This window comes from Saccostrea echinata, unplaced genomic scaffold, assembly GCF_033153115.1.
Source record: "Saccostrea echinata isolate AGI-Se365-2 ecotype Australia unplaced genomic scaffold, CSIRO_AGI_Sech_v1 ptg000033l, whole genome shotgun sequence".
NCBI classification, from domain to species: Eukaryota; Metazoa; Mollusca; class Bivalvia; order Ostreida; family Ostreidae; genus Saccostrea; species Saccostrea echinata.
Window position 1 is genome coordinate 29,022,413 of NW_026889782.1, and position 26,310 is coordinate 29,048,722.

The window sequence follows — 26,310 nt, forward strand, 5'->3', positions numbered from 1 at the left end:
AATTGATCAGACACCGTCGAACATGTTCATACTAAATTCTTTTCAGTCAATTAAAGGATTTCAATATTCTGTCTAATTGCCAATGTCAAAGCATTGTATTCGTGATTGCATCTAAACTACAACTATGACTCTGCTCTGTTACAAGTACGATCGAGTTACGATATGGCGTGGTATACGGTATACTGGGAAATGGAGGAAATGGAAAAATACAGTAATACTGGTCAATATCATCGGTTATTAAGATAAAGTTGGTTAGAAGATTGTATAAGTAAAGCTAAGATTTAGAAATTCAATCTTTTTAGCCTTGTAGTATTCGTGTTTATATAATTTTGTAATTATTTTACTGCCTTTTGTGTTGTTTGTGTTACCCGGTTATCGTTCCGAAATGTACTTCATGTCATTCGACGCACCCCTATCTGTAGAAATTCATCCGCAACAACCTTCACGTTTTTCTTGTGTGAAAATAAAACATATTATCGTTATTTTGCAATAGAATTAATTGTAGATATAATTGATGCAATTATCATAAAAGGGCTAACCCCATTATGGACTCCAGTCTTAGAACCTTTTAAACCTCAAACACTGAAGTTTGAGGACGACAGAATCCCGAATGACATTGGGCCGATTATACATTTCGTTTGTATAACCCGGGATTTTTGGCTATGCGAGTGAGAGGATACATCAAACATAACAACTCTTTGAATCCTTGAGCTTGGTCGCTGTGACCCAAGTCAAATTTCTATTTTTTCTAAAGGACGCTTGGCTAGTCAAATTCCACCTCAAACAAGCATTCTGAAAGTATTGCATTAGCAATACTAGTCCCCTACCGGCAAGTGTAATCCTATTCCTGTTAAAAATTGAAAATGCCATAATTCCGTCAAAAATCAATCAAGCGGAAAGAAATGCAAACATGATGTATGACTCATCAAGGTAAAGTCACACCAAAAATCAGCTCGAAGTCTGCAAGCGTTTATAAAAAAAACTTGCGGAAGACCCTGAAAAATTGTAAAGGTTGTAATTCCGTCAAAAGACATTGAAGCGGAACGAAATGCAAACTTGTCACGGAATTCATCAAGATACACTCACTTATAACAAAAATCAGCTCAATATCTGCAAGCGTTTAGAAAAAAACTGCGGAAAACTAAGTGGGACAGACAGACGGATGGACAGACTCAGAGGAAACCTATAGTCCCCTCCGGACTTTTAATAGCTGCGCTTGTTTTAATTATTCGTCAATTAATTATTAAATCAAACTATTTATATAAACCTACCCTATTGTTCGTGAAATGAATACATAACACATAATAGCTAGGCTATGGATTAAACGGATATTGACAAGGAAGGTAACTTTTAATATATACCGATTCCGCGAATTCAACAGAGAAGAGGAAAAGGTGAAAATTTAATATCCTTTACAGTATGTGACTTATGTCACTTGCCGGTAGGGGACTAGTATTGCTAATGCAATATTCTCAGAGTGCTTGTAATAATTTTACCACAAAAAAAAACAAAAAAAAAACAAAAACAAAAAACAAAAAAAACCAAGCCCAAGTCTACAAAATAACATGCAACAAAGACAGTCACAATTCAGCTTTCCACTGAAATCGCGTCTGTCCCGGCCGCCTGGTTTATATGCCTGAAGTCGCACATCCCCGAAATTTGTTTTCCTTCAAAATTTGCAATAACTATTTTAATTTTAATTTGAATTACTATTATTTTGTCCTCCAACACTTTTTCATTTCCTAATGCACTAAAACAATCATTTCCAAACTTTTGCATAATCTTAAAATATAATCTGTTGCAGCTAATTTATACCAACAACTGACATCTGGTCACTTCAATAATATTGGTTGCTCCTTCACCTTAACCAAATATATCTTTTTTGATAAACAAGTAAACAACCGCATTTTAATGAATCACTTTCTTGGAACCGTACAGGTTAAAAGGTCAAACCCTAGTGGTCAGCATCTATGTTTATTTTTATCTTCAAAGCTCGCATCTGTTACCTCTCTCCGCCAAATAGTGCCAATACACCAAAAATATCTAACATTCTTAATGTATGCAATTTTTGTTATGATACAATTTCATTTTCAAGCTATTATTCATTGTGAGCGTTTTCAAAAATTTGGTTTATAACTATTGCTATTTTCTATTTCGGATGCATCGACTGACACATTCGGCGCGATTTCAACTGGGCGCTTGCTAGATGACGTTCGAGCTCCAAGAGCTCGACGCCATTAAAATTAAAATGAGGAATGGAACAAGTCTGTACACAATATTAGACTTTATAAATGGTGTATGCATTAGACTGGCACATGTTATTAGAGATACATAACACACACATACATCTGATGCCTGGATTGATATATATTTTTTGACTGATTTTGAATAGAAATTACATAAATAATAAATACCTAAAATATAAAGAAATCGTAACTTAAAGTTTTCTTTGGTGCTAAAAATGCGACTTTTGGTTTCGTATGATTCTATACAAAATTTTTCACATAATTTTAACATTGTGACAAAATCTTACAAAATTCTCCCACTTTACACGGCAAACATTATTCAGATTACCTATTTGAATATAAATGCATGAAAAATACTGCTGATTTCTGAAAATAGTTTGTGTATTTATTCTTAATATCGTTTATGACAAGTTCTATCAGATGAAAGATTGATTGTTTGTTGTTTAACGCCCCTCTCGAGACTTTTTCACTCATATGGAGACGCTACCACTTGCCGGTGGAATGCTGCAAATTTTGTCCATGTTCGGCACTTACGGCCATTGAGCAGTGAGGAGTCTTTTTCGTGCCAGCACCTACTGCGACACAGGACCTCGGTTTATACGGTCTCATCCGAAGGACCGGTCTCCACGTCCCACAGTGGGATTCGAACCCGCGACATAAGGATCAACTCGTTACTTCGCGACTCTAGAGCAGACGCTCTAACCACTGTGCCATGCGGGCGACATCAGATGAAAGATGCGACAAAGAAATAGAGTACATTATAAAGCAAAACTAAATAATAATAAATACCAGTGGTGTAAATACCGTCATTTAAGAAATAAAGTAATAAGTATGGTACGTAAATCAAAAACAAGCCTGCAAAGAAAAAAAAATTACCTCACAAATAACAGATAGAACAATTCCACCTGGGAAATGGTGGCGAATTGTAAAGTTCATTACTAAATTTTCTTGAAAATATACTAAACCTCAAACAACAAAAGCCTATGGTAGAATTTTATACACCCTATTGATAAAGCTTGTATACTTATTAAACACTTTGCAGAAATATCACATATTGATGTTAGCTCAGAACTCCAACTACTCCCACAAGGGCCAGGTCCATCATATTCAATAAACACAATTCACATCACACCCCAAGATAAGGAGGATCAAATGAAAAACATCAACCCATCTAAACTCCTTGGATCTGATATTTCATCACATACTAAAAGTATAATTCCTTTGATTAAGCAAAATTGTTTAATGTATCATTAACCAATAAACAGCTTCCTCAAATATGGAAACTCTCAAATATTACACGTCTATAAAAATAAAGGGAGTCCTGAAGAGCCAGGAAACTATAGACCAATTGCTTTAACAAGTATTCTTTGCAAGATTATGGAAAAAAAGTAATATTAAAATATCATCACAATTATATGCTAGATCATAATCTTCTATCCAAAAATCAGTCTGGATTCCAACCTGGGGATTCCACTGTAAATCAACTTCTAGAGATATACAATACTATTATAATCGGTTTAGACCAAGGCAAAGATGCGAGTCCCGTTTTCTGTGATGTATCAAAGCATTCGACAAGGCCTGGCATAAGGGATTATTATTCGAACTGAAGCAAAATGGAAATATATTGCACTGGATTAAACATTATCTTATTCATCGTGAACAAGTTTTATTAGAAGGATACTCCTTAGTAAGAGAAAGCATAAATGCAGGTGTTCCACAAGGTTCCGTATTAGGTCCTTTTCTCTTCTTGGTATATATCAATGAAATAACTGTTGATTTAGACAATCAAATTAGATTATTTGCAGATGATACTTCGTTGTTTGTTATTGTAGACTATGATACACTAGCCCCTACCCTCTCTTTAACAGATGACTTGGAAAAAAATAAGCAATGGTCGAGACAATGGATGGTGAATTTTAACCCTAATAAAACTGTAAATGTTAACTTTACTCGGTTAAAAAATCACATCCACAAATCTCATTTGGTTATACTACAAAGAACTACATAGCACTGATGCAAGGCCATTGTCACCTTGGACTTATATTGCAATCAAATGGCGGTTGGTCTAAACATATTTCCAAAATATATGACAAAGCATGCCAACGTTTAAATGTTCTTCGCACATTCAAATAAAACTTAAACAGGGATTCCCTTTTTAGTATTTTTATTGCTTTTATTAGACCTATTTTAGAATATGGCAATGTAGTGTGGAATAATTGTACATAGGAATAACAAATTGTTTACACGCCCTCACCGATAAAATTAGTACATGGAAATTCGACTTGTGAATGTACAGAAGCTGAATTGCTAGAGGAGAAACTTGTATTTTTAGTTACCCGGATGAAAACGGAAGTGAATTTATACTGCACACAGATGCCATTAATGATGCTATTGGAGCAGTCCTGTCACAAATACAAGATGGTAGAGAAGTTATTTGCTATGGAAGCCGTGTCCTGTCTAGCTCAGAGAAGAAAAAAAAACTATTTTAAGAGGAAAGAAATGCTTGCAGTAGTATATTTCATCAAACAATTCAAACATTTACTAGGACGATAATTCATGTTACGGAACGATCACGGGTCACGCAGCTAGGTTAAGGACGCCCATGAAATATACGCCTTAACATATTCAGGGAAAATGAATACAATTTTAATAAATTTTTTCAACAGCATTAGTTTTGATAAATGTGAATTGTGGTGTTTGCATTTGTATAAATCGGGTCTCTGCTGAGATCAGCCAAAGCGACATCGCTTAGATCAGCTGTTTGTCACGTGACAGGTTTTAAATTAGAACATTTTTATACTACAAGAAAAGATTGTAAAAGTTCAACGATATACGGGCATTTTTCAGCTATAAAATTTATTACGTTTTCTTTGAGACAAATTCCTTAACACGAAAAGTGCTGGGAGCAACTTCCTCATGCTCGGAAATTGTTTCAAATTTAGCCGTCTTTCTATAAACTCCAGACAAAAATGTAATACGCATTGGAATAATGCTACATTACGGAATAAATAAACAATGCACAACCAGCTCCCAGCACTTTTCAGAATAGTAGGAATAATAGCTACATGTGTAGAAAAATTCATAATTCAGAGTGAAACGGAAATCGTTGAAATTTTGATATTTTCGAGGGGCTGGACCCCTCATTCTGGCACGTTACTGTACAAATGTGCACCCTAGGGCTCTATATTAACTCTACACATTATCAGTTTAGTATGACAATAAAATGTGGATCAATATATTTCAGAATACTAGATGAAATCCCGCGCAAGCGCGGGGAATTGAATTTATACCACTACCGACAGAAAAAAATCTAATAATATATATATTGTAGTTTCTACTGACAGCCTACAGGCTTATAGCAGGAAGAAATACTTTGTTCAAAATCCCGCATGAAGTAGAAGTATGTCTCCAACCCCCCGTAAAACTTAAATAACAAAGTCATTAATTGACGTTTATTGTGAAACCTGTTATATACAATGTACTATGTTATGGATATTGTACTTCAAATGCTCTTATTTCATTTCCGTCACGAATAAAAGCAGTGAATATGCACATTTTACTGAGAAATAGATTTTTTTTGGTAAAAATTCACAGGTACTTGGGTTTTGGTTTATAAATATGCATGTACCTTATTGATATGTAAAAACTGTACCTTACCTCTTTTTTTTTTTACATATCAATAAGGTACATGTATACATATTTATAATCCAAGACCTAAAAGTACCTGTTTAAAAATTAGCTTTTATTTAACGCCCTATGAATACACTGGCGGATTTAGAGGGAGGCCCAACCCCCCTCCCGTTTTGTGTCCAAAATATACATAAAATTTAATAAATCATTTTTTTTTGGTGTGTCCGTGGGTCCCTACCCCAACCCCAAACTGGTTGCCCTCCCCCCTTTTTCAAGAGTCCTGGATCCGCCACTGGAATAGGCCGAGTATTTGATACAAAAGACTGTATTCAGAAAAAAAAAACTGAAATGTATAAATTAAAGCACAAAATTATACAACATAACTGTACTTGAATAATGCCTTATTCATTGATATTCTCTTCATGTAAGCAAGTTTATTACGAAGTACAAATTGTACTTCGGGTTCGTTGCCACGATGCTTTCAGTGAGGAATATATACAAATTTTACCGATAAATTTATTAGGAAAACCTACTACATATATGTAATAGTCTTTCGATATATGAATATATTCACAACTTACAGTGTTATCAATGATTTACCATTATTTCAATGACCATTCACACGTACAAAAGCTATTTTTTTTTTAACATCGGGCTCGATGCTATGTGATGTTCTAGAAGCTTCCGTCAATATTACGATCGGTGAATGACGAAAATAACTTGCACATTTCCCTTTTTAATCGGTTATCACAACTTATTTCTTTTATATCATTTAAATCAAGTTTTGATTGAATAATTCAGTAATGACGTTCAAGGAAATAAATAAACGATTGTTTGTTGTCAGTTTCATTAAAAATTGACAGTAACTTTGATCCGCCAACCGGAAACGCCACCGTACTCACGTTTTTGCTATTTCATGGCTGTTTATAGAAAATAAAAGTAGACTTTTAATTTAATGTACGATACTTACAATGCAAGTGAAATCTAAATATAGTTTACGGACATCATCTTGTATCGTGTGTATTCTTAGAGGAGTAAGTAAGAACTCTGGTGCACCCGTTTCGGAGTTTATTTGCAAAATTTATTAATTTATAAGTATAGATGTCTCTCTTTTGGTCCGACTAAGCGTGTTTCGTGTTTATTTTTGTTTTTACAAGCTACGATAAAAGCTTGATCCACGCCTCAAGCAGAGAAACTGCGTGTCAAACTACGAAATGACGTCATCTCAGTAAGTACAGCGAGATCAAGCTGGCTTTCATTCTACATACGCTAAGTGCTATTATGGCAAGACAAATTGCACATCCATTTATCTTTATAATATTTATGAGAAACAAAATTATTTAGTGTGTATTAAAAAGAACATATAGTATTTATTCACCGAGATTCATTTGTGTTGTTTTAACGTCACGTCATAATAGCTTTCCCGAACCTCTGCATAGGCTGACGTATATATGGGAGTCCTTAACCTAGCTGCGGACTAGTGTGGCTGCATAAGATGAAAGAACCAAAGGGTCAGATGGTAAGTTGGATTAAACAACTAGGATCATATATGTTCAGAATTGAACACTCTACCTGGAGAGCAGCATGGAAATGTGGATGCTATGTGATTCGACATGTAAACGTGGATCTACAAATAGTGATAGTGACAAATTCTCTCACGTTAGTGAATTACGGGGAACATTTAATAAAGTTAAAGAAGTTGAGGATGACGTTTTTGTTCTTAACAGACATTAAGAGTTAATGTCAGTGACTGTGCACCAATACTAGAAGATAAAAGGCATAGAGCTAACAGACCTACCAAACAAAAGCTGGGAAACAGCCAACAGAACCATTGGGTATTCAAAACATTCAAAAACATCAACTCGAAGACAGCGGAATGTGCATTATTATCCAATGCCAGGAAAAAAGCAACAAACCCTCATTATTAGTGATATTGCGTGAAAATTCTGAGTGTAAATTTTGGTTTTCCAGATGGAATTTGTTATATATGTAATTATGTATGTTATTATGTATAAATAACTCCAGGAAATGAGGATTACAAAATATGTGTTCCGCGGAAATTAAAAAAAGTAATTCTATGGCAGTTGCATGATTTCAATAGTGCGGCGCATATGGGAGAAAAGGAGTTAATGACGCAGAGTATGTGCGTAACTTAGAAGACAAACTGATAGAAATTCATCAATTGGCTAGAAAAACGATGAAATGTAACTCCGAGAGACAGAAACAAAATTTTGACAGAAATATATGAGAAGTAAAATGGACTGGACCATGGATTATCACAAAAGACTACCGGGGTATCAGATGTATTATACCCGATTAAACACTCGGAAAATTCAAAACCCGTTGATATTCACTCAGATAACCTTAAACGATACCATGACAGTAAAACTGTATCATGTGTTAATTATGATGCTGATCCAGAAGACCCTGACGTTTTTAGTTTCCCGCTTTCCAACCAGACCGACCCAACTGTCTCGACAACCTATACTGAAACGACGGAACTTCAAAAGGCTAGAAGGAACATGGAACAGGAGTCGCAGCTTACTACCACCTTGACACGCAAGGGCCGTGCAGATAAATTACCAAAGTGCTACTTATTGTAACCATTGTAGAAAAAAAAAATTAAGATTAATTCTATGCACATGTTGCGGAAGAAAATTATAAGAAAGGATAATTTACAACGACACCTCAGAGAAAAACATTTGGACCAACTTATTGTAAACTGTTCTAATTGCCAGAGACCATTTTCAAGAACTTTCAGCCTTAAAAGTCATTTACAAAATTGTCACAAACTTTCCGACAAAAATGCGGGAATCGACGTGAAACTAAGTAAGAAAAAGATGTCGCAAGAAGAACTCAATAAGGTTAAGAAATCTGTATTTTTCAGCTCTATGTAAGAAGGTATTACTCCAGTTATTAGTTCACCACCACATCCGTAAACAGAATACGAACCAATTAGTGAAGATGAAGATTGGCCTTCAACTGGGTCCGTTTTGGAAAACGAACTTCTTAACTCAACAAATAAGGCGAACGCGAATGCGTTCGTGTAAGAGATCTTGTTTTACTGTGCTGAAGAGGCACAGTCAGGCCTTAGTGAATTCAGTACATGTATCTCTGATAACAATGGTTATTTAGGGGAATCGGTCGAAACTGAGACGCAAAGCGAAAATACTAGATCACGGTGTAATTATTTATAAAAACAATTTTAGTGACATGCTTTAGCTGACTTTGAAATATTCTTTTAAACAACTGTTATTACTTTAAACAAGAAAGACTTTAATAATGCTAATGACCATGTAACTCAAAATGTGTCGATTACATCAATATACTCAACATGTCGTGAGTTTTCTATTTAAGCCATCTGTAACTCATGACCGGTACTGTGCGAATTGTCATTGTTATATTTTATTCGAAACATGTTACATACAACATTGTTCATCAGTCAGGTGCAATTTTTGGATTTACAGAATTCGCCCTACCGACTTAAGTTTATAATAATAAAGTGCTATTCCATCGTTAGCATTTTTGTCTCATTGTCGCCGGAAAGTTTTGGAGTTATTTACCCCGCTCATAATACGTCAAAGACAGTTACCGTATCCGAAACTATCATTCTCAAAATAACTAAGAAAACCATTTCTCACATTGACGGCACCTCGGAGATTGTTCGGGATACCTTCCCACTCAGAAACTGTAAACTCAGACGAATTAGATGTGATAAAGTTTTCGACTGACGTATTAACTGAAATTCCGGAACATTTTCGTAATCGGAGGATCAGGATTGTTGAATTAAATGATTGAAAAAAAAATATTGTGAACTTATGCTGCCGGTGAATGTGTTAAAATAATGTTTTATTGTCATTTATGTCTGGATTTATATAATTTCATTGTATGCTTTGTCTTCACAGTTGTTAAAAATGTTTACTCAGATTTATTTTTGTTTGTTTATTGTACATGTATTTGAATTCCTCTAATTACTTGATTATTTATATTTAAGGTTAAAGTATTGCTGATTTTATGTGTCATTTTCTGTTTCATTTTGAACAGCGTCAAAAATTAAGTGGGGGAGAGTTGTTACAATAGCCAATTTATAATAGTTGATTGTCAGATTACAGATTGTTAAAGCTACTTGTCAATAATTTTCCATTTAGCTGTTTAATCTTATCTATTTGTAAGCGAGATCATTTTATTGCCCTTTAATTATAGTGATACTTGCCTGTATTTCATTGTTTCATGTTATGTATTGTCTCCCCACTTAGAGGAGGAAGAGTATCCACTTCCCACATTTTGGAGGCTCTGTGTACTACATAAGTAATCAAATTTGATCATTTGCGGAGTTGAAGTTGCTCATTAGTTGATGTCATGCTAGTTTAGTTTTTCATACGAATGCTAGTTTAAATATCGCACAGAATGGGTTTAGAGAGGATAGCGGGATTTTAGGGTATTATATATTCTGTGATAAAACTCATTTTCTTTTCCCATAATCATTTTATTTTTTCATTAAGTAAGTCCTCCCCTTTATTATTAAGTAAAAGAATATCAAATTAAGTTAAACACTTAGTCCATAGATAGTACATTTTTTCAAAGTTAATTGTTAAATAACCACATGTATTTAGGCACATTTTGTTTATACTAGTCATCCATATATCCTTTAATTCCATAACTTTGTATCTGAAAGGTTAGCTGACAGGTTTAAAGTCTGTAATCTTGTCCAGTAACGTGTTTTAACAGTTCACGGTTGGGTGACCGTTTCTTTTGTGTATTCACGCTATATAAAGCCGTGGTTCGGGTATATCGGCGGACTGCTCTCATAGCGGCCACTGCTCTGCAGCCAGGGTTCTCCATCATCTGCAATTTAACTGTGGAGGACTGATTGATTGTATGTTGTTTTACGTCCCATTCGAGAATATTTCACTCATATAGAGACGTCACCATATACCGGTGAAGGGCTTCAAATTTTGACCTTTACTCGGCACTCAGGACCACTGAGCAGTGAGGGATCTTTATCGTGCCAACGCCTGCCGTGACATGGGGCCTCGGTTTTTAAGGTCTCATCCGAAGGATCCGAAACTTTCACTTCAAAGTGGCGAGCGCATGGCGAAGAAACAGTTGCTACTCATTTTTTATCGGCTTAGGTCAGTCGCGGCCGAGATTCGGACTCACGACCTCACGGAAATTGGAGGAAAGCGCGTAAATAAGTTTTTTTTTTTTTAAATTCGCGACATTCTATCGTGATCAAATCTAGAGTAAACATAACAAGAGTGTTAAACACTAAACACAATATTTAATAATGTAAAAACATTTTAAACATTGATAAGTCTGCATTTCATGTCTTTCCACATTTTTACAGTTTTTTTTATTTCAAATGGAAATTCCTCAGGTTCAGGCCCCTGTGTAGATAGAAGCATCAGACTGTTGCGCACTTTATTGCTTAGCCTATTCCTCAATGGATCCTTCTCCTCTTCATGGCACTAAACCCTCTCTCACAATATGGAAAACACAATTTACAATGTCAAAATGAACTCATACTCATCATTATCTTTTTTATTAAATGTATATAATTGCAAATAGTGATTTATACAAAGGCATACCAGCTGTTCAACCATGCACAACTGTGTAAGTTTGGAAAGGTCTGGATACAGTTGGCTGCACTGCTGGACCAACTGTTTGAGACTATCACACGAGTTCCATAATATCTCTTTTTGGTACATGATCTGTCTGTAGGAGAATTCCATTAAAACTTTTTCCTGGTAGTGATCACTTCGCCAGACTATTAAGAGGGCATTTGGACATATGAAAGGAAGGTACAGAAGGATCCAGGAAATTCCTCTTCACAACATCGAAGAAATCCGCAATGTAATGTATGCTGTCTGCATTTTACACAACCTATGCATAGATAATGCAGATAATATCGATGATTATATCCATCAAAATCCAGATGAAGACCCAAATCAAAATATGAACATCTATCAGAATGGACAGGAAGGCATATTCAGACGCACACAGCTTGTGAACATGCCATAGTTTAATTTAATTTCATTTACACAGTAACTATAAACGTTCATATATGTGACATTTGATATGGTCAGTTTATTATTTTTCATATTCATGAGTAACCTGTATTAAAGTAAATTCTCTATCTCTTATCTTGTACGTTTTCCAACAGTGAAGTACTTAAACTGGAAAAAAGGCTCGGGAAATGGTTTTAAATGTTTTTTCAACACCATTCAACAATGAAGTGTGCTGAATTGTGCATAAAAGATAGTGTTAATCTTTTTGAACTGTGTACATAGGAATAAGTAAACTTTCTTTCCAGGTGTTTTTTTTCTTCTTTGGGGATTATTATTTGACCAATAACCATGATCATAAACCAGGAAATAAATGAATACATTTAACACAAGTTCAAAATCTTCAAGATAATCAATTTCAATACAAATACTGGTTTGAAATTTAGTTTCTTCAGTGTCAAATACACGTCTGCATTTGGATTTGCATGGGAGCATGTAGCAGCATAATCTCATACAACCTCTTTCATGTTCAAATTCATAAAGTTGTTTTTATTTTTAGATCAACTACGATTGTCCTTTCCTACGTAGTGAAAAAGCTGCAGATATAATCACCATTATTTTGTATTTTGGCACTACAGTCAAACCTCCTTATCTCGAACTCAATGGGATCGGAAAAAAAATCCAGATATCCGATGATTCAATATATCAAGGGTAAAATACTTAAAGATTAAGGGTTTGGGACTTCCAAATCACTTCGATATATCCATGGTTTTCGAGATATTAGTGTTCGAGATAACGAAGTTCAACTGTATATAAAAGAACTCGCATATACTACTCAAGTACTGAGAAAGTGTGTCCATTATCAAGTCATCAAGTTCGCTGATAGGCCCCTCTTGAGAATTGCTGGGGTTTTATTTACGGGACTTTTAGACCAAAAACGAGATTGACACATAATCAAGATATATTTTTTTTCTGGGAGACATACTTTATACATATATAAACTGCAATCAATATAATTCTATGTTCAGAGCGTAAATATTTATTAAATGTACGTCATAAAAGAACGCATGGACTGAAGTTCCTGTCCATTGTTGTCCCGGATGGACTCATTGCAAATCTGGCCCTTTTGAAGGAAAAAGGCACGATGCCACTCTATTACGAGAAAGTCAAATCCTTCCTCATTTATATTGATTGATTGATTGTACGAGGGTTTTCCGTAAAGTTCGCGGACATGTCTGAATTTTACAAATTAAAATCTCATTTATTAAAAACTGTGCTCAATTACCTTTCTTTTGTAGAATTTTATTTTGATTTGAAATGATACATGGAAATTCAACACATTCATTGCAATACATAAGGTTTTGATAAGGAGATTTTAAAATCCAGAGCAATGGAAACAAGCCTTCAAATCGATTTTTCTTTTTTAATTTCCTTTCCTCTATTTTTCACAATAAATCGCGCTAAAATTGATTCAAACTGTATTACTATATAATTAAGTAATCTTTCATCAAATCAGCAAATTAAATGTAATCGTTTTTCTAATACGACCCTGAGATTCATCGTAGAATTCATAACCACGTCAGGTGGACTGTTTGAAAATGTACCAGATTTTTGAACGCTTGGAGCAGTGCGCAGTTACAGTTTTGTGTGAATATTGGGAAAATACCAACAGAGAAACAAAAAAAAAAAAACAAACTAAAAGCGCATTCCAAAGTTAGCCGCTCATTAGTATTTTAATGGCACAATCTATTTTCGGATGGACGGTTGAGTTTGGAGGACGATAAACCAGAGGGCAGACCTTCTTACTAGCTGTCAGGAGATGTTTTCGATGAGGTGCGCGGCGTCATCAATGCCGACAGACATCTGATGGTACGTGAAATTCAGAAAAATGTGAGATATCTAAAACTACATCACATAAAATCTAAGTAAATGCCCGTTTCTGTGCACGATGGGTACCCAGAATCCCTACAGCTGAAAAGAAGGACAGGTTAAACGCATCTAACACTTTTTACAGGATTATCACAAGGACGCAGCAGATTTTTTATATGCTGACTTGCACTAACGACGTTTTTGACGCTGTCACTGTGTTGCAAATGGAAACAACAAGTCTTTTTTTCTTAAGCTTGATAATTTATTTTCCAACGATTGCATTGTCTTAAAAATTTAAAAACAATATGAATAAAGTATGAATTTTATATTATGCTTTACTCACTTTTCTTCACAAAAGCCTAGGCCATGAAATAATGGTCGTCCACGAACTTTACGTAAGCCCCTTGTATGTTGTTTTACGTCCCGTTCGAGAATTTTTCACTCGTATAAAGAAGTCACCATATACCGGTGAAGGGCTTCAAATTAAGACCTTTACTCGGCACTCAAGGCCATTAAGCAGTGAGGGTCTTTTTTTATCATGCCAACGCCTACCGGACACGGGGCCTCGGTTTATAAGGTCTCTTCCGAAGGACCGGCAACTTTCACTTCAAAGTGCTGAGCGCTTGGCGAAGGAACCGTTGTTTCCTTTTTTTTTATCGACTTAGGTCATTCGCGGTCATGATTCAAACACAGGACCTTCCGATCACGGAGCGAGCGCTCTTCCGACTGAGATACCGTGTCGGCTTCCTTAGAAAATTTCATGAATGACAACTTAGGCCATCCATTCAGTCTTTATGGCGACAATGCATATCCTTTGCATACCCATCTTCTAGCGCCTGTAAGGGTGTTCGTCTCATGCCACAGGAAGTTGAGTTCAATAATCAGATGTCAACTGTTCGGCAATGTGTTGAATGGGGGTCAGCAAGATTGTTCAATTATTTGCTTTTTTTGACTTTAAGAAGTACTTGAAACTTTATTATCTCCAACCCGTATCCAAGTATTACCGTGTTGGTTGTTTCCTTACAAATTGCCACATTTGTCTATACGGTAGTCAGACTGGTTTCTATGTCAAGGAGGAGCCACCAACATTATAGCATTATATTAGCAATTACTGACTTAGTCAAATTAAAAATGAAAATGTTGACAAGAAATCACAAAGTGAAAAATGTATTCAGAACTTTATTCAAAATATTACACACAAAAAAAATCACATAGCTCCTACAGTTCTAAAATAAAAAAAAAATTTCCCAAGTATTTTTTACATCATAGGTGTGAATGGCACCTTGATTTGGGTTTTGGTCAGTTATGAAAAAGATACAAGCTGTTGACCCTAGTCAGTTTGATGCAACATACTACTTTTTGGGTACATGATATCTGCAGGTAATTCCTCCTTCAGTTTTCTACATGTACTAGTAGTTTAAAAATTAGTGTTTCTTAAATAAGGATGCAAGAACCTCAATCATCATCGTCCGTTCTTCTTTTTCTAGTTTGAACCTCTCCATGTCCAATTCTCGTTTTTTTTCTCTCAATACTTATCCTTTTTTCTACTTCTATGTTTTTCCTTCTCCATACCTTTCTCCATCTGTGATTTTTCCTTTAAACAATCCAGCATATCATTCCGTCAGCGTTTTAGTCTCTTTCCCGTCTGTTGTGCAGCTATCGTCTACAAATATATACTTACATTTCCAAATATTTTCCCTCAAGATTCTTAGCAAATTAGAAGACTGTTCATTTTCTCATGAATTACCATGGATGAGCACGAATACCTCCATTGTTACGTCATAATACCGCACTCGACGTCAAAACTATAGTGCAAACTGTTTTGCTTTAAAAAATGACAGTTGAATAGCGTACTTTGTGGCGACTCATCAGAAAAATAATGTAAATATAAGAAATGAATTTAATTTTTGAAGATTCATGAGGACATGAACTACAACGGTTCTTACCGTCATATTTATATCATGAAGCGCTAACGCGCTTCATGAAATATGCCGTCGTGAAGCGTCGTAGTTCATGTCCTCATTAATCTTCAAAAACTAAATTCATTTCTTAAATATAAAATACTGCCAGGTGTTGCTATATTTCACAAAATGTCAACTATATTTTACAATTTGCTGCATTAAGTTATCGAATATCTGAGACCATATAACTGTAATCGGTAAATAATCTATTTCGGAACATAAATATATCAAATATTGCGTAAGCAATTAAAAATTTAAGATTCCTCATAGCCTCATTTCACTTCATATTACCTATTTTCATATTTTCCATCTCCCTTTTGCGAATTGTAACGGCCATATTATTTTTTTTCTTTTCTTTCTCATTTTTTTTCTTTTTCCCCTCTTACAAAACTATTTAATTTCATGTAATAGTTCTTTTATTGGAATGATCTTCCTCTCATCCAGATCTAAAGAAAGAAAATAAATTAGGGGGGGAGCAAAGCCAAGCACGGTATATCTACAAGAATATCCAGTTCTATTTGCTATAAATCCCAAATTCTGGACTAATTTTATCCCAATGAAAATACATAAATAAACATAACCGATAAATAAAATTGACAAGAGGCTCAATGGTCTTAATGGTCACCTAAGTATAATGTAACGATCCATAGATTAAAACAAAATATAAGCTGATAAATAAAGCTTTGTTGCCCAAAAGCAAGAGAAATAGGATAATCAGGAATTTAGTACTCAAATCTTAAAAGTTGATTCATTTATTTGCCTGTACTTTCCCCCAATTGTCACTATCCTCATGCAGACTAAACAAACAAGAGGCCCAAGGGCCTTAACGGTCACCTGAGTATAAAACAACAATCCATATAAGATCCATAGAGTATAAAATAAACTGATAGAAGGAGCTTTTGTAAATCTTTGATCGTCCATTGTGGCCCCACCCTATCCCCAGAAACCAGAGTCATGATTTGAACAAAGTTGAATCTATACTACCTGAGGATGTATCCATGTAAATATAACCAATCATGGTTTTGCTGTTCTTGAGAAAAGAATTTTTTTTCAAGATTTTTCCTACATATTCCAATATAAAACTTTCATTGTCCATTGTGGCCCATCCTACCCCTGGGGATCATGGTTTTAACAAACTTGAATCTACACTACGGAAGATGTTTCCACATTTCATCTTCCTTGGCCCAGTGGTTCTGGAGAAGATTTTTCCAATGTATTCCCATGTAAAACTTTGATCATGCATTGTGGACCTGCCCTACCCCTGGGGGTCATGATTTGAACAAATTTGAATCTACACTACCTGAGGATGTTTCCAGATAAGTTTCATTTTTCTTGGCCCAGTGGTTCTGGAGAAGAAAATTTGTAAAGATTTTTTCTATGTATTTCTATGTAAAACTTCGATCATATCAAAATGACTAATCATGGCTTTGCAGTTCTTGAGAAGAAATTTTCCTATAAATTCCTATGTAAGACTTTGATCCTCCATTGTGGCCCCGCCCTATCCCGGGGGTCATTATTTGAACAAATTTGAATTTATACTACCTGAGGATGCTTCCATATAAATATGACCAATCACGGCTTTGCTGTTCTTGAGAAGAAGATTTTTAAAGATTTTTCCTATATATTTCTATGTAAACTTTGATCATCCATTGTGGCCCCATCCTACCCCCGGGGGTCATGATTTGAACAAATTTGAATTTATACTACCTGAGGATGCTTCCATATAAATATGACCAATCAGGGCTTAGCTGTTCCTGAGAAGAAGAATTTTAAAGATTTTTCCTATATATTTCTATGTAAAACTTTGATCGTCCATTGTCGCCCCACCATACCCCCCAGGGTCATGATTTGAACAAACTTGAATCTACACTACCTGAAGATGATTCCATATAAATATGACTAATCATGACTTTGCTGTTCTTCAAAAGAAGATTTTTTAAGATTTTTCCTATATATTTCTATGTTAACTTTGATCATCCATTGTGGTCCCGCCCTACCCCGGGGGGGGGGGGGGGGGGAGGGGGTTCAGGATTTGAACAAACTTGAATCTACACTATCTGAGGATCCTTCCATTTAAATATGACCAATCAGGGCTTAGCTGTTCCTGAGAAGGAAATTTTTCCTATATATCTCTATGTAAAACTTTGATCGTCCATTGTGGCCCCGGCCTACCCCCCGGGGGTCATGATTTCAACAAACTTGAATCTACACTACCTGAGGATGCTTCCATATAAATATGACTCATCACGGCTTTGCTGTTCTTGAGAAGAAGATTTTTAAAGATTTTTCCTATATATTTCTATGTAAACTTTGATCATCCATTGTGGCCCCATCCTACCCCCGGGGGTCATGATTTGAACAAATTTGAATTTATACTACCTGAGGATGCTTCCATATAAATATGACCAATCAGGGCTTAGCTGTTCCTGAGAAGAAGAATTTTAAAGATTTTTCCTATATATCTCTATGTAAAACTTTGATCGTCCATTGTGGTCCCACCCTACCCCTGGGGATCATGATTTTAACAAACTTGAGTCTACACTACCTGATGATGTTTCCATATCAGTTTCATCTTACCTGGTCCAGTGGTTCTAGAGAAGAAGACTTTTAAAAGATACCATTAATTTTTCACTAATTCTTAATTATCTCCCCTTGGAAGAAGGCGTGACCCTTCATTTGAACAAACTTGAATCCCCTTCACGCAAGGATGCTTTATTGCAAGTTTGGTGGAAATTGGCCCAGTGGTTCTTGAGAAGAAGTCGAAAATGTGAAAAGTTTACGCACGACGCACACCGACGGACGAAAACAGATAGCAATAGGTCACCTGAGTGACTCAGGTGACCTAAAAATAGTGACAGATCCGTCCTTGGATTAAAAGTATCGTCAACCACACATACTGGGTTGCAGCATCAAGTGGAAACAATGGGCAAATGAAGACTGACAAATGGAAATCCTTAAGCAACCATCTTATCAATGTCCATGATCATGATTCTGAGGTCTTTCCAAGATGTGAACATGGCCAGTTAGAAGAACCTAGAGACTGGATGCAGCAAGGTCATTATCCAACTAAAAACTTATTTTTGTTTGATTTTATAGCATCTCACAAATGTTAACAGTTTTTTTTTTCATTCTAGGCTCTAGATGCCACAAGATGGTTAAAGATGTCGTGGAGAGTCCCTATCTTCTTCGAGATCTTCCAAAATTGTCACCTGTTTACCAGACATATGGGCTTGAAGTTTTTCACTCTGTGGTGAACCATTTTGCACCAAAGAGTACGCACTTCTTTTACATGCCAATGCATGCAAGGTTTGTAGCATTTCTTTTTTTTAAATTTCTGTATACTTCTTAATATAAATAAAAAAATCCTTAGAATATTTATTTATTATTCATTTTCAACAGGTTGTGTATTGCTGCATTTCATTACAATGAAAATGGAACAAGACGTCAGTCATTAACAAGAGAGGGTGAACTACAGTGGAGTGTATCATACCCAAAGGCAAAGAAAGGACAGGAATGTGTAGTAAAACCTCGAAGAGTGTCTGCAACCTTTGGTAAGTAACAGAAATGACTAACAAAAGCTAGTATAATCTTAACATAATCTTAATATATGCACTGAATATATAATGTAATCATCCAAAATCACTTATTTGATTTCCTTCCAAGATCTTCATTCTTATTTTCTCTTGATTGCACAGAATATGTTGGAAAATTGCTGGAAAAAAATTTTGTTAGAAGACAGCCTACGATGATTTTGTGTTTGGCCATAAAGCAGATGAACCACGTCCACTGACGCATGATTATGAAGACTTTGACAAAAATGAACTGATTAACAGGAGGACATCTAGATATAATAGATAAATTTTGATGGAATGAATTTTAAATGTGTTGTATTTAATACAAGATTAATTCAATATGGAATTTATATCACTTCATAAACGTGGATATTTGAAACCGGCATAAGACTCTGATGGAAATGTCTGTCTGATTTTGGATACCACACAAGCTGGGATAATTTTTCGTCTCCTTTTTCCAAGGATATGCCAGATCCAACGAGTAAATCGCCTGTATGCTAAGTATCTGTATAATCTGTAATATAAAATGAACCATGAAGAAAATGCTAGTTTTATATATAAATTCATTTGAAGGAAAAACAGCTTTAATATGCTTAAATATAAAAAGTTATCTGTGTAGATTATCTTACTGGTGAATTGGTTCGTTGTCATCAAGGGGCCCATCCGTGTCTATAAACTCATACATGGAGAGTTCCAGGACATCAATATTTAGACAATTTCCCTGAAACCCATCATGTTCCGTGATGCACTTTAAATGTTTAGCTTCTATTTTTTCTAAAATGGGTGCAATTTCATGACAGCATAAACATTCTTCATCAGTTTCCATTACTTGGCACCTTTGACAGACACACCTTATAATATGAATAAATCAAATTATTATATTTATTCTTCATATATTAAATATATGTATTGATAATGCTAATAATGAAAGTGTAAACATATGTTGTCACATCTAAATTATAAGGTAAAACTAGGCAAATATTTGTTTTGTTTTCATACCATGCTAAATTCTGTCTTCGGGTAGCAATTCCTCCTACTGCATTTTCCTCATTTAACCCCAAATCACTGTCCTCTGAATCTTCAGATTCACTTCCATTTCTGCCTTGAGTGTTGTCTAATAAAGGCTCAAAATTATAGGGTCTAATTTCTTCTGGTGCAAGAGAAAATCCATCTGACGAATCTCCTTCCATTGTTTTGAATAAGATACAGTGAAAATTTGCAAGAAGCTCACCTCTGACGTATAAAACACCCACGTGACGCTTATCTCATTAACTGTCGGCATTGCTCGGAGAACTGCTTCGGCTAGTATTTATAGATTACTTTATCCAGCTGTGCGTTGTTATCTGATGCTTGTTTAACAGATTCAGTGTGAGAATCTGACTTAAGAATGATAAATACATTGAATGCAGACAAAATATTTTTTGTGTCATGTGTCCTTTAAGTGTAGGCTGTACTGTAGGAGAACATGTAAATAAGTTTTTAGTCGACACTGGTTCTCAGGCTTGTTTTATAGACATAGATGTTTTTATGACTTTTGAGAATAGACCTCCTTTGAAACCTTGTGTTTTGTCTTTAACCACAGCCGATGGTAGTGATATGAAAGTTTCAGGGAAGGTTGACTTAGAGTTTAGGATAGGAGATAATTTGTTTTGTCATGAGTTCATTGTTACAGAGTTAGGAGACTTGTGTGGAATCCTTGGGATGGATTTTTTAGAGAACAATGATGTGACAATTCAAGTTTCTAGGTGTCTCATGTTGATAGGTGGTCAGCAAATTCAGTTAGAGAGGGAGACAACTCCTATTTGTGCGAGAGTCAAGGTAGCAAAGAACACAGTTATTCCCCCTGATTGTGAAGTTCTTGTATCAGGGTATGCTGTAGGTGATTTGGACGCTTCTGTAAATAATTTGTTTGAGCTGTTCAAGTTTTTAAATCAAAAGGGTCTATTAGTTGCTAGAACCTTAGTCAATCCTGACAAGATTTTGTTTTCTGTTGTAAATATTTCAGACAAGGCTGTTAGGATCAATAAGCACACAACAGTGGCTTCTGTACAACAAGTTGACATTTTAGAGTCTGATAAGTCTATGAGTAATCTAGTTTCTTCAGAACTCCCTGAACATTTGCAAACATTGTTCGATAGGTCTTGTGAGAGGTTATCTGAAAAAGAGAAATCTGTTGTTAGAATTACTGATACAGTATCAGGATATTTTTGCTGGACCTGATGGTAGATTTGGGAGAACAAATCTTGTGAAACACAGTATAGATACATGTGATTCTAAGCCTATTAAAATTCCACCACGTAGATTACCTTATGCTCAGAGAGAAATTGTAGAGAAAGAGATTTCAAAGATGCTCGATAATGATGTTATAGAACCTAGTGATAGTCCTTGGTCAGCTCCCTTATTGTTAGTTGCTAAGAAAGATGGTTCTTGGAGAATTTGTGTGGACTATAGGCAACTTAACTCAGTTACTAAGAAAGACGCTTATCCATTGCCTCGCATAGATGAGTCACTTGATTCCTGAGCTGGAGCTTCCTGGTTCAGTACACTAGATTTAGTTTCTGGGTATTGGCAGATGGAAATGGAAGATAAGGATAAACCTAAAACAGCTTTCTCAACTCATATGGGCTTATTTCAGTTTAAAGTAATGCCCTTTGGCATGTGTAATGCTCCTAGTTGTTATGAGAGGTTAATCGAGTTAGTTCTTAGAGGTCTCAGATGGGAGAAATGTTTATGTTATTTAGATGACATCATTGTGTTTGGAAGTAGTTTTGACCAAGCTGTGAAGAATCTTAAGCTAGTGTTCGATAGACTCAGGTCAGCAAATTTGACCTTGAAACCCTCAAAGTGTGTACTATTCCAGAAAGAAGTGTCATTTTTAGGTCATGTGGTGTCTGATAAAGGAATTCAGTGTGATCCTAGTAAAATTGACAAAGTTAAGAAATGGCCTGTACCTAGTAATGTCACAGAGGTTAGAAGCTTCTTAGGGTTAGCAGGATATTATAGGAGGTTTATTCCCGAGTTTTCCACCTATGCAGCCCCTTTAACATATTTGACAAGAAAAGGGAAGAAATTCTGTTGGACTTCTGATTGTCAGAAATCATTTGAGAAACTTAAGGAACTCCTTTGTTCAGCTCCTGTGTTAGCCTATCCTGATAGTACCTCAGAGTTCATCTTAGATACAGATGCTAGTTTGACAGGATTAGGTGCTGTTCTATCTCAAGTACAAAATGGCGAGGAGAAGGTCATTGCTTATGCTAGTAGGACTTTGAATAAATCCCAAGTCAGATATTGTACCACTTATAAGGAGTTGTTGGCAGTAGTTACCTTCATTCGCCTGTATAGACATTTCCTTTGGGGTAGACATTTCACGGTTAGAACGGATCATGCTTCTCTTGTTTGGTTGAAGAACTTTAAGAGTCCAGAAGGAATTTTGGCTAGATGGCTTTCAGTTTTGGAGACTTATGATTTTTCCATTCAACATAGGCCAGGGAAATTTCATTGCAATGCTGATAGTTTGTCAAGAAGGCCTCCCAGTTATTGTAAACGTGAAGATTGTCCTGATTGTCATTTGGGGGATTGTGTGGATTCTGGTGGTCGAACAGGTGCACTGAAGCAAATGGGCAGCATATTATTGTCCTCGGCCGCTAAGGTTGCTCCTGTGAGAACCGACCAATGGTTCAACTCGGCGGAGTCAGGGTCCCACAATTCTGTTGATGACAATGGTGATAATAGTTGTGATGTTGTACCTAACTGGTTGGATACTTGGTCAGTTGATCAGTTGAAAACTTGGCAACAAGAAGAACCTGTAATTGGGCTAATTATTAGGTTAAAAGAAAGTTCCATTGTTAGGCATGTTGTTTTGAATGCTTCTCCTGACTTGAAAACTTATTGGGGATTATGGGAATCTCTAGAAGTCAAAGAAAACATGTTGTATTACAAGTGGAAGTCATTAGATGATAAGGAGACTTTGTTATTGGTTGCTCCTAGACATATTAGATCTCAGATATTTCATGAACTTCATGAGAATAAAACTGCTGGTCACTTAGGTAGAGAGCGTACCATTAAATCCATAAAGCGTAGGGTATATTGGCCTGGTATGTCTTCAGACATTAAACGATGGTGTAGAGAGTGTGATGTTTGTGCCAGAGCAAAAGCTGGTCCAGGTTTTGGGAAGTCATCTCTTCATCAATCAGTTATAGGTGCTCCTTTAGATAGGGTAGGAGTTGATATTTTAGGCCCTCTGCCCAGAACAAGTAATGGTAATGAGTATGTCATAGTTCTCTGTGATTATTTTTCTAAGTGGGCTGAAGCTTATCCAGTACCTAATCACACAGCTTTGACAGTAGCAGATAAGATAGTTAATGAATTCATCTGTAGATTTGGTGTCCCTAAACAGATTCACTCAGACCAAGGTCGCGAGTTTGAATCGGAACTATTTTCTGTCTTATGTAAGAAGTTAGGCATTGAAAAGGCACGTACCACTCCATATAGGCCACAGTCAGATGGTTTAGTTTAGAGGATGAATAGGACACTTTTGCAAATGTTGTCAGCTTATGCAAATAAAAATAGGGATAATTGGGATGACAATATACCCTTTGTTCTTATGGCATATAGGTCAACCATTCAAGAAAGTTCAGGTTGTTCACCAAATTTAATCATGTTTGGCCATGAAATTATGAGCCCAGTTGATCTTATGTTAGGGAATCCTCCTTCTTCACCTATTCCCACTTGCCCTGTAGAATATGTAGAGTGGTTAAGAATAGTTTTAGCTAATTCTTACAATTTTGTGTCTGAAAATCTTAGACAGGCAGCATCAAAACAGAAGAAATACTATGATAGGGGATTAAAACCTAGAGAGTTTTCAGAAAATGACTTTGTCTGGAGGTGGTATCCACCCTCAGCTGGTGTTAAGTTAGGATTAGGATGGGTAGGGCCATATAAAGTTATTAAAAAGATCACAGATGTGACTTACCAAATTCAAAAAGACCCTAAGAGCCCTCTCATTGTGGTACATGTAGATCAGTTAAAACCCTATGAAGGCATTTTACCTCCTAGAAACTGGACACCAGTAGTTACTTCCCTTGACGAGTCATTTGAACCCCCTGTAGATCATACTCCTGTAGATTTTAATGATCAATAGGAAGTTGAGGAGACTGTTCCTCCTGTTTTTAATTTACCTAGTCCTGAACCCCTTAGACAGTCAAGGTGGGGTAGAACAATCAAACCCCCTGTTATCTACTCTCCTTGAGACCAGGCATCTAGGCATTTTATTTTTTTTTTAAATGCCTATGTAAATAGTTATTTTTATTTTTGAATTCCATATATAATATGAATATACTATATAAAAGGTTTGAGTTGACCTTTTGTAGTGATGACAAGTGATATTTAATTTTTGAAATATCTCACTCTAGTTTTAAGAAGTAGATCTTTATTACTTATTAATGAGTTAGTTTTTGGTAGTCATTTGTTTTCTTTTGAGAATAACATTCAAGTTAGCACTGATTTTGACTTTAGTGGATACAAGGTCAATGATAGATGTTTTATTTATTTAATAAGACACAGTAGTTGGCAATGATTTATAGTTATCTAGAAGTCAAAACAGTATATTTCAGTTCTTTCGGCTTATTCAGTAACAGTAATAATAGACATGAATCATTGAGAGCTTGGTATTCATAGTTTAATACTGACCGTAGATGATCTTTAAATTATCTCCCTTGTACTGTGCTGAAATCAACACTTAAGTTTTTCTTATAGTTTATCTATGGGAGGTGATGCATGGTCATCCCTTGTTTAGATTATGTTATAAGTATTTGCGCGCTACTTGATAACATTTTTTGGGGTTTTTATTCAGTGGATTCTGAATTTGGTAGATAACTATATCGATTAACTTTCCATACATTCAGACATTATTTAAATTAAGCCTTAGAATTTAAGATTTTAATTTTAAAAGTTATTTTTCATAGAGATAAATTGACTTCAGGACTTGCATTGATGGTGATTAATCTGCTTTAATACTTTTCTAATCTTTGTTTTACAATTTTCTCCAAAATTAACAGATGGATACTTTAGATATAAGTGTGGACCCTTTGGAACTACAAAAGTTTGAAGCTGAGGAGGCAGTGGCTACCGTGTGGCCGGAGGCAGGTCAGCTATGCCCGATACAGAACTGTCCGTGTCGCCCTCATTTGTTCCGTAAACTTGGAAGTTACAGAGCCCATTATTTGAGTTTTCATAAGGACATGTGCGCCATGTATGACTGTCCAAGTTTATTTTGTTGTCAAATTTTCTACAAGAACAATGACATGTATCGTCATATCCATCAGGATCATAAGGATCTTCAGTTTTGTGTTAGGAAGCGTTACACTTCCAACCCGCGATATGTCGATCCCAAGGGGTACCTGATGCCGCTACCAGCCATTCACAAGCAGGCTAGGGACCTAGCTGCAAGCGCAAAGAAACGTTCTTCACAGGAACCATTGTTCACACTTTCAGACAACTCCAACCCTAGGGATGAGAGGTTTCCTCCTGGCGGATATAAACATTAACTTTGTTCATTTAATATATATCATATTTGAAAACGAAAATTTATTGTAAATTTTGTTTTTTTTAAGGGGGGAGGAATGTAGTGGTTTAGATTTTTATTTCATAGCCATCATTTCGTAAATAATATTTTACAAGTATTTGCTGATATTTCAGTCAGATTATTCTATTTATCATTTGTTTTCAGTTGTTACTTACGTAAAACCCCTTTATTATGTGTCTGTTATAAGTTAGGACATGTGTTGACATTCCACATGTTTTACTTTTTAAACAGGAAGTGTCATCCATGTTGGCAGTCTTTCCGTAGTACTTTTGATAGCTGTGTTCTGATTGGTTAACTTAGCTTTAGGATCTTTGATAGTCATTGGTTTTTATTTTGAACCTTGCTAGGGTATTTAAACCCGTGTTCGAGCAGTTTACTTCACTTTGTTAGGGATAAGCCTCATGGCTCATTATCTCTGATTTTATGCCAACCTCAAGGTACACG

General features: G+C 35.6%; 2 protein-coding genes across 2 annotated transcripts; one reads left to right on the forward strand and one right to left on the reverse strand.

The window, feature by feature from the left end:
• Window positions 1-7,371: 7,371 nt before the first annotated feature.
• On the forward strand, window positions 7,372-19,273 carry LOC133198376 (uncharacterized). Its single transcript, XM_061334472.1, has 5 exons — window positions 7,372-7,395; window positions 7,604-7,711; window positions 18,570-18,765; window positions 18,846-19,017; window positions 19,111-19,273. Exons 1-5 carry the CDS (start codon window positions 7,372-7,374, stop codon window positions 19,268-19,270), a joined length of 660 nt encoding a protein of 219 aa, XP_061190456.1. The 3' UTR covers window positions 19,271-19,273.
• Window positions 19,274-19,630: 357 nt separating this feature from the next.
• On the reverse strand, window positions 19,631-20,723 carry LOC133198832 (uncharacterized). The gene is made up of 3 exons (XM_061334799.1): window positions 20,283-20,723; window positions 19,913-20,134; window positions 19,631-19,797 (listed from the first exon to the last, which is right to left on the reverse strand). Exons 1-3 carry the CDS (start codon window positions 20,471-20,473, stop codon window positions 19,641-19,643), a joined length of 570 nt encoding a protein of 189 aa, XP_061190783.1. The 5' UTR covers window positions 20,474-20,723; the 3' UTR covers window positions 19,631-19,640.
• Between the last annotated feature and the right edge of the window lie 5,587 nt (window positions 20,724-26,310).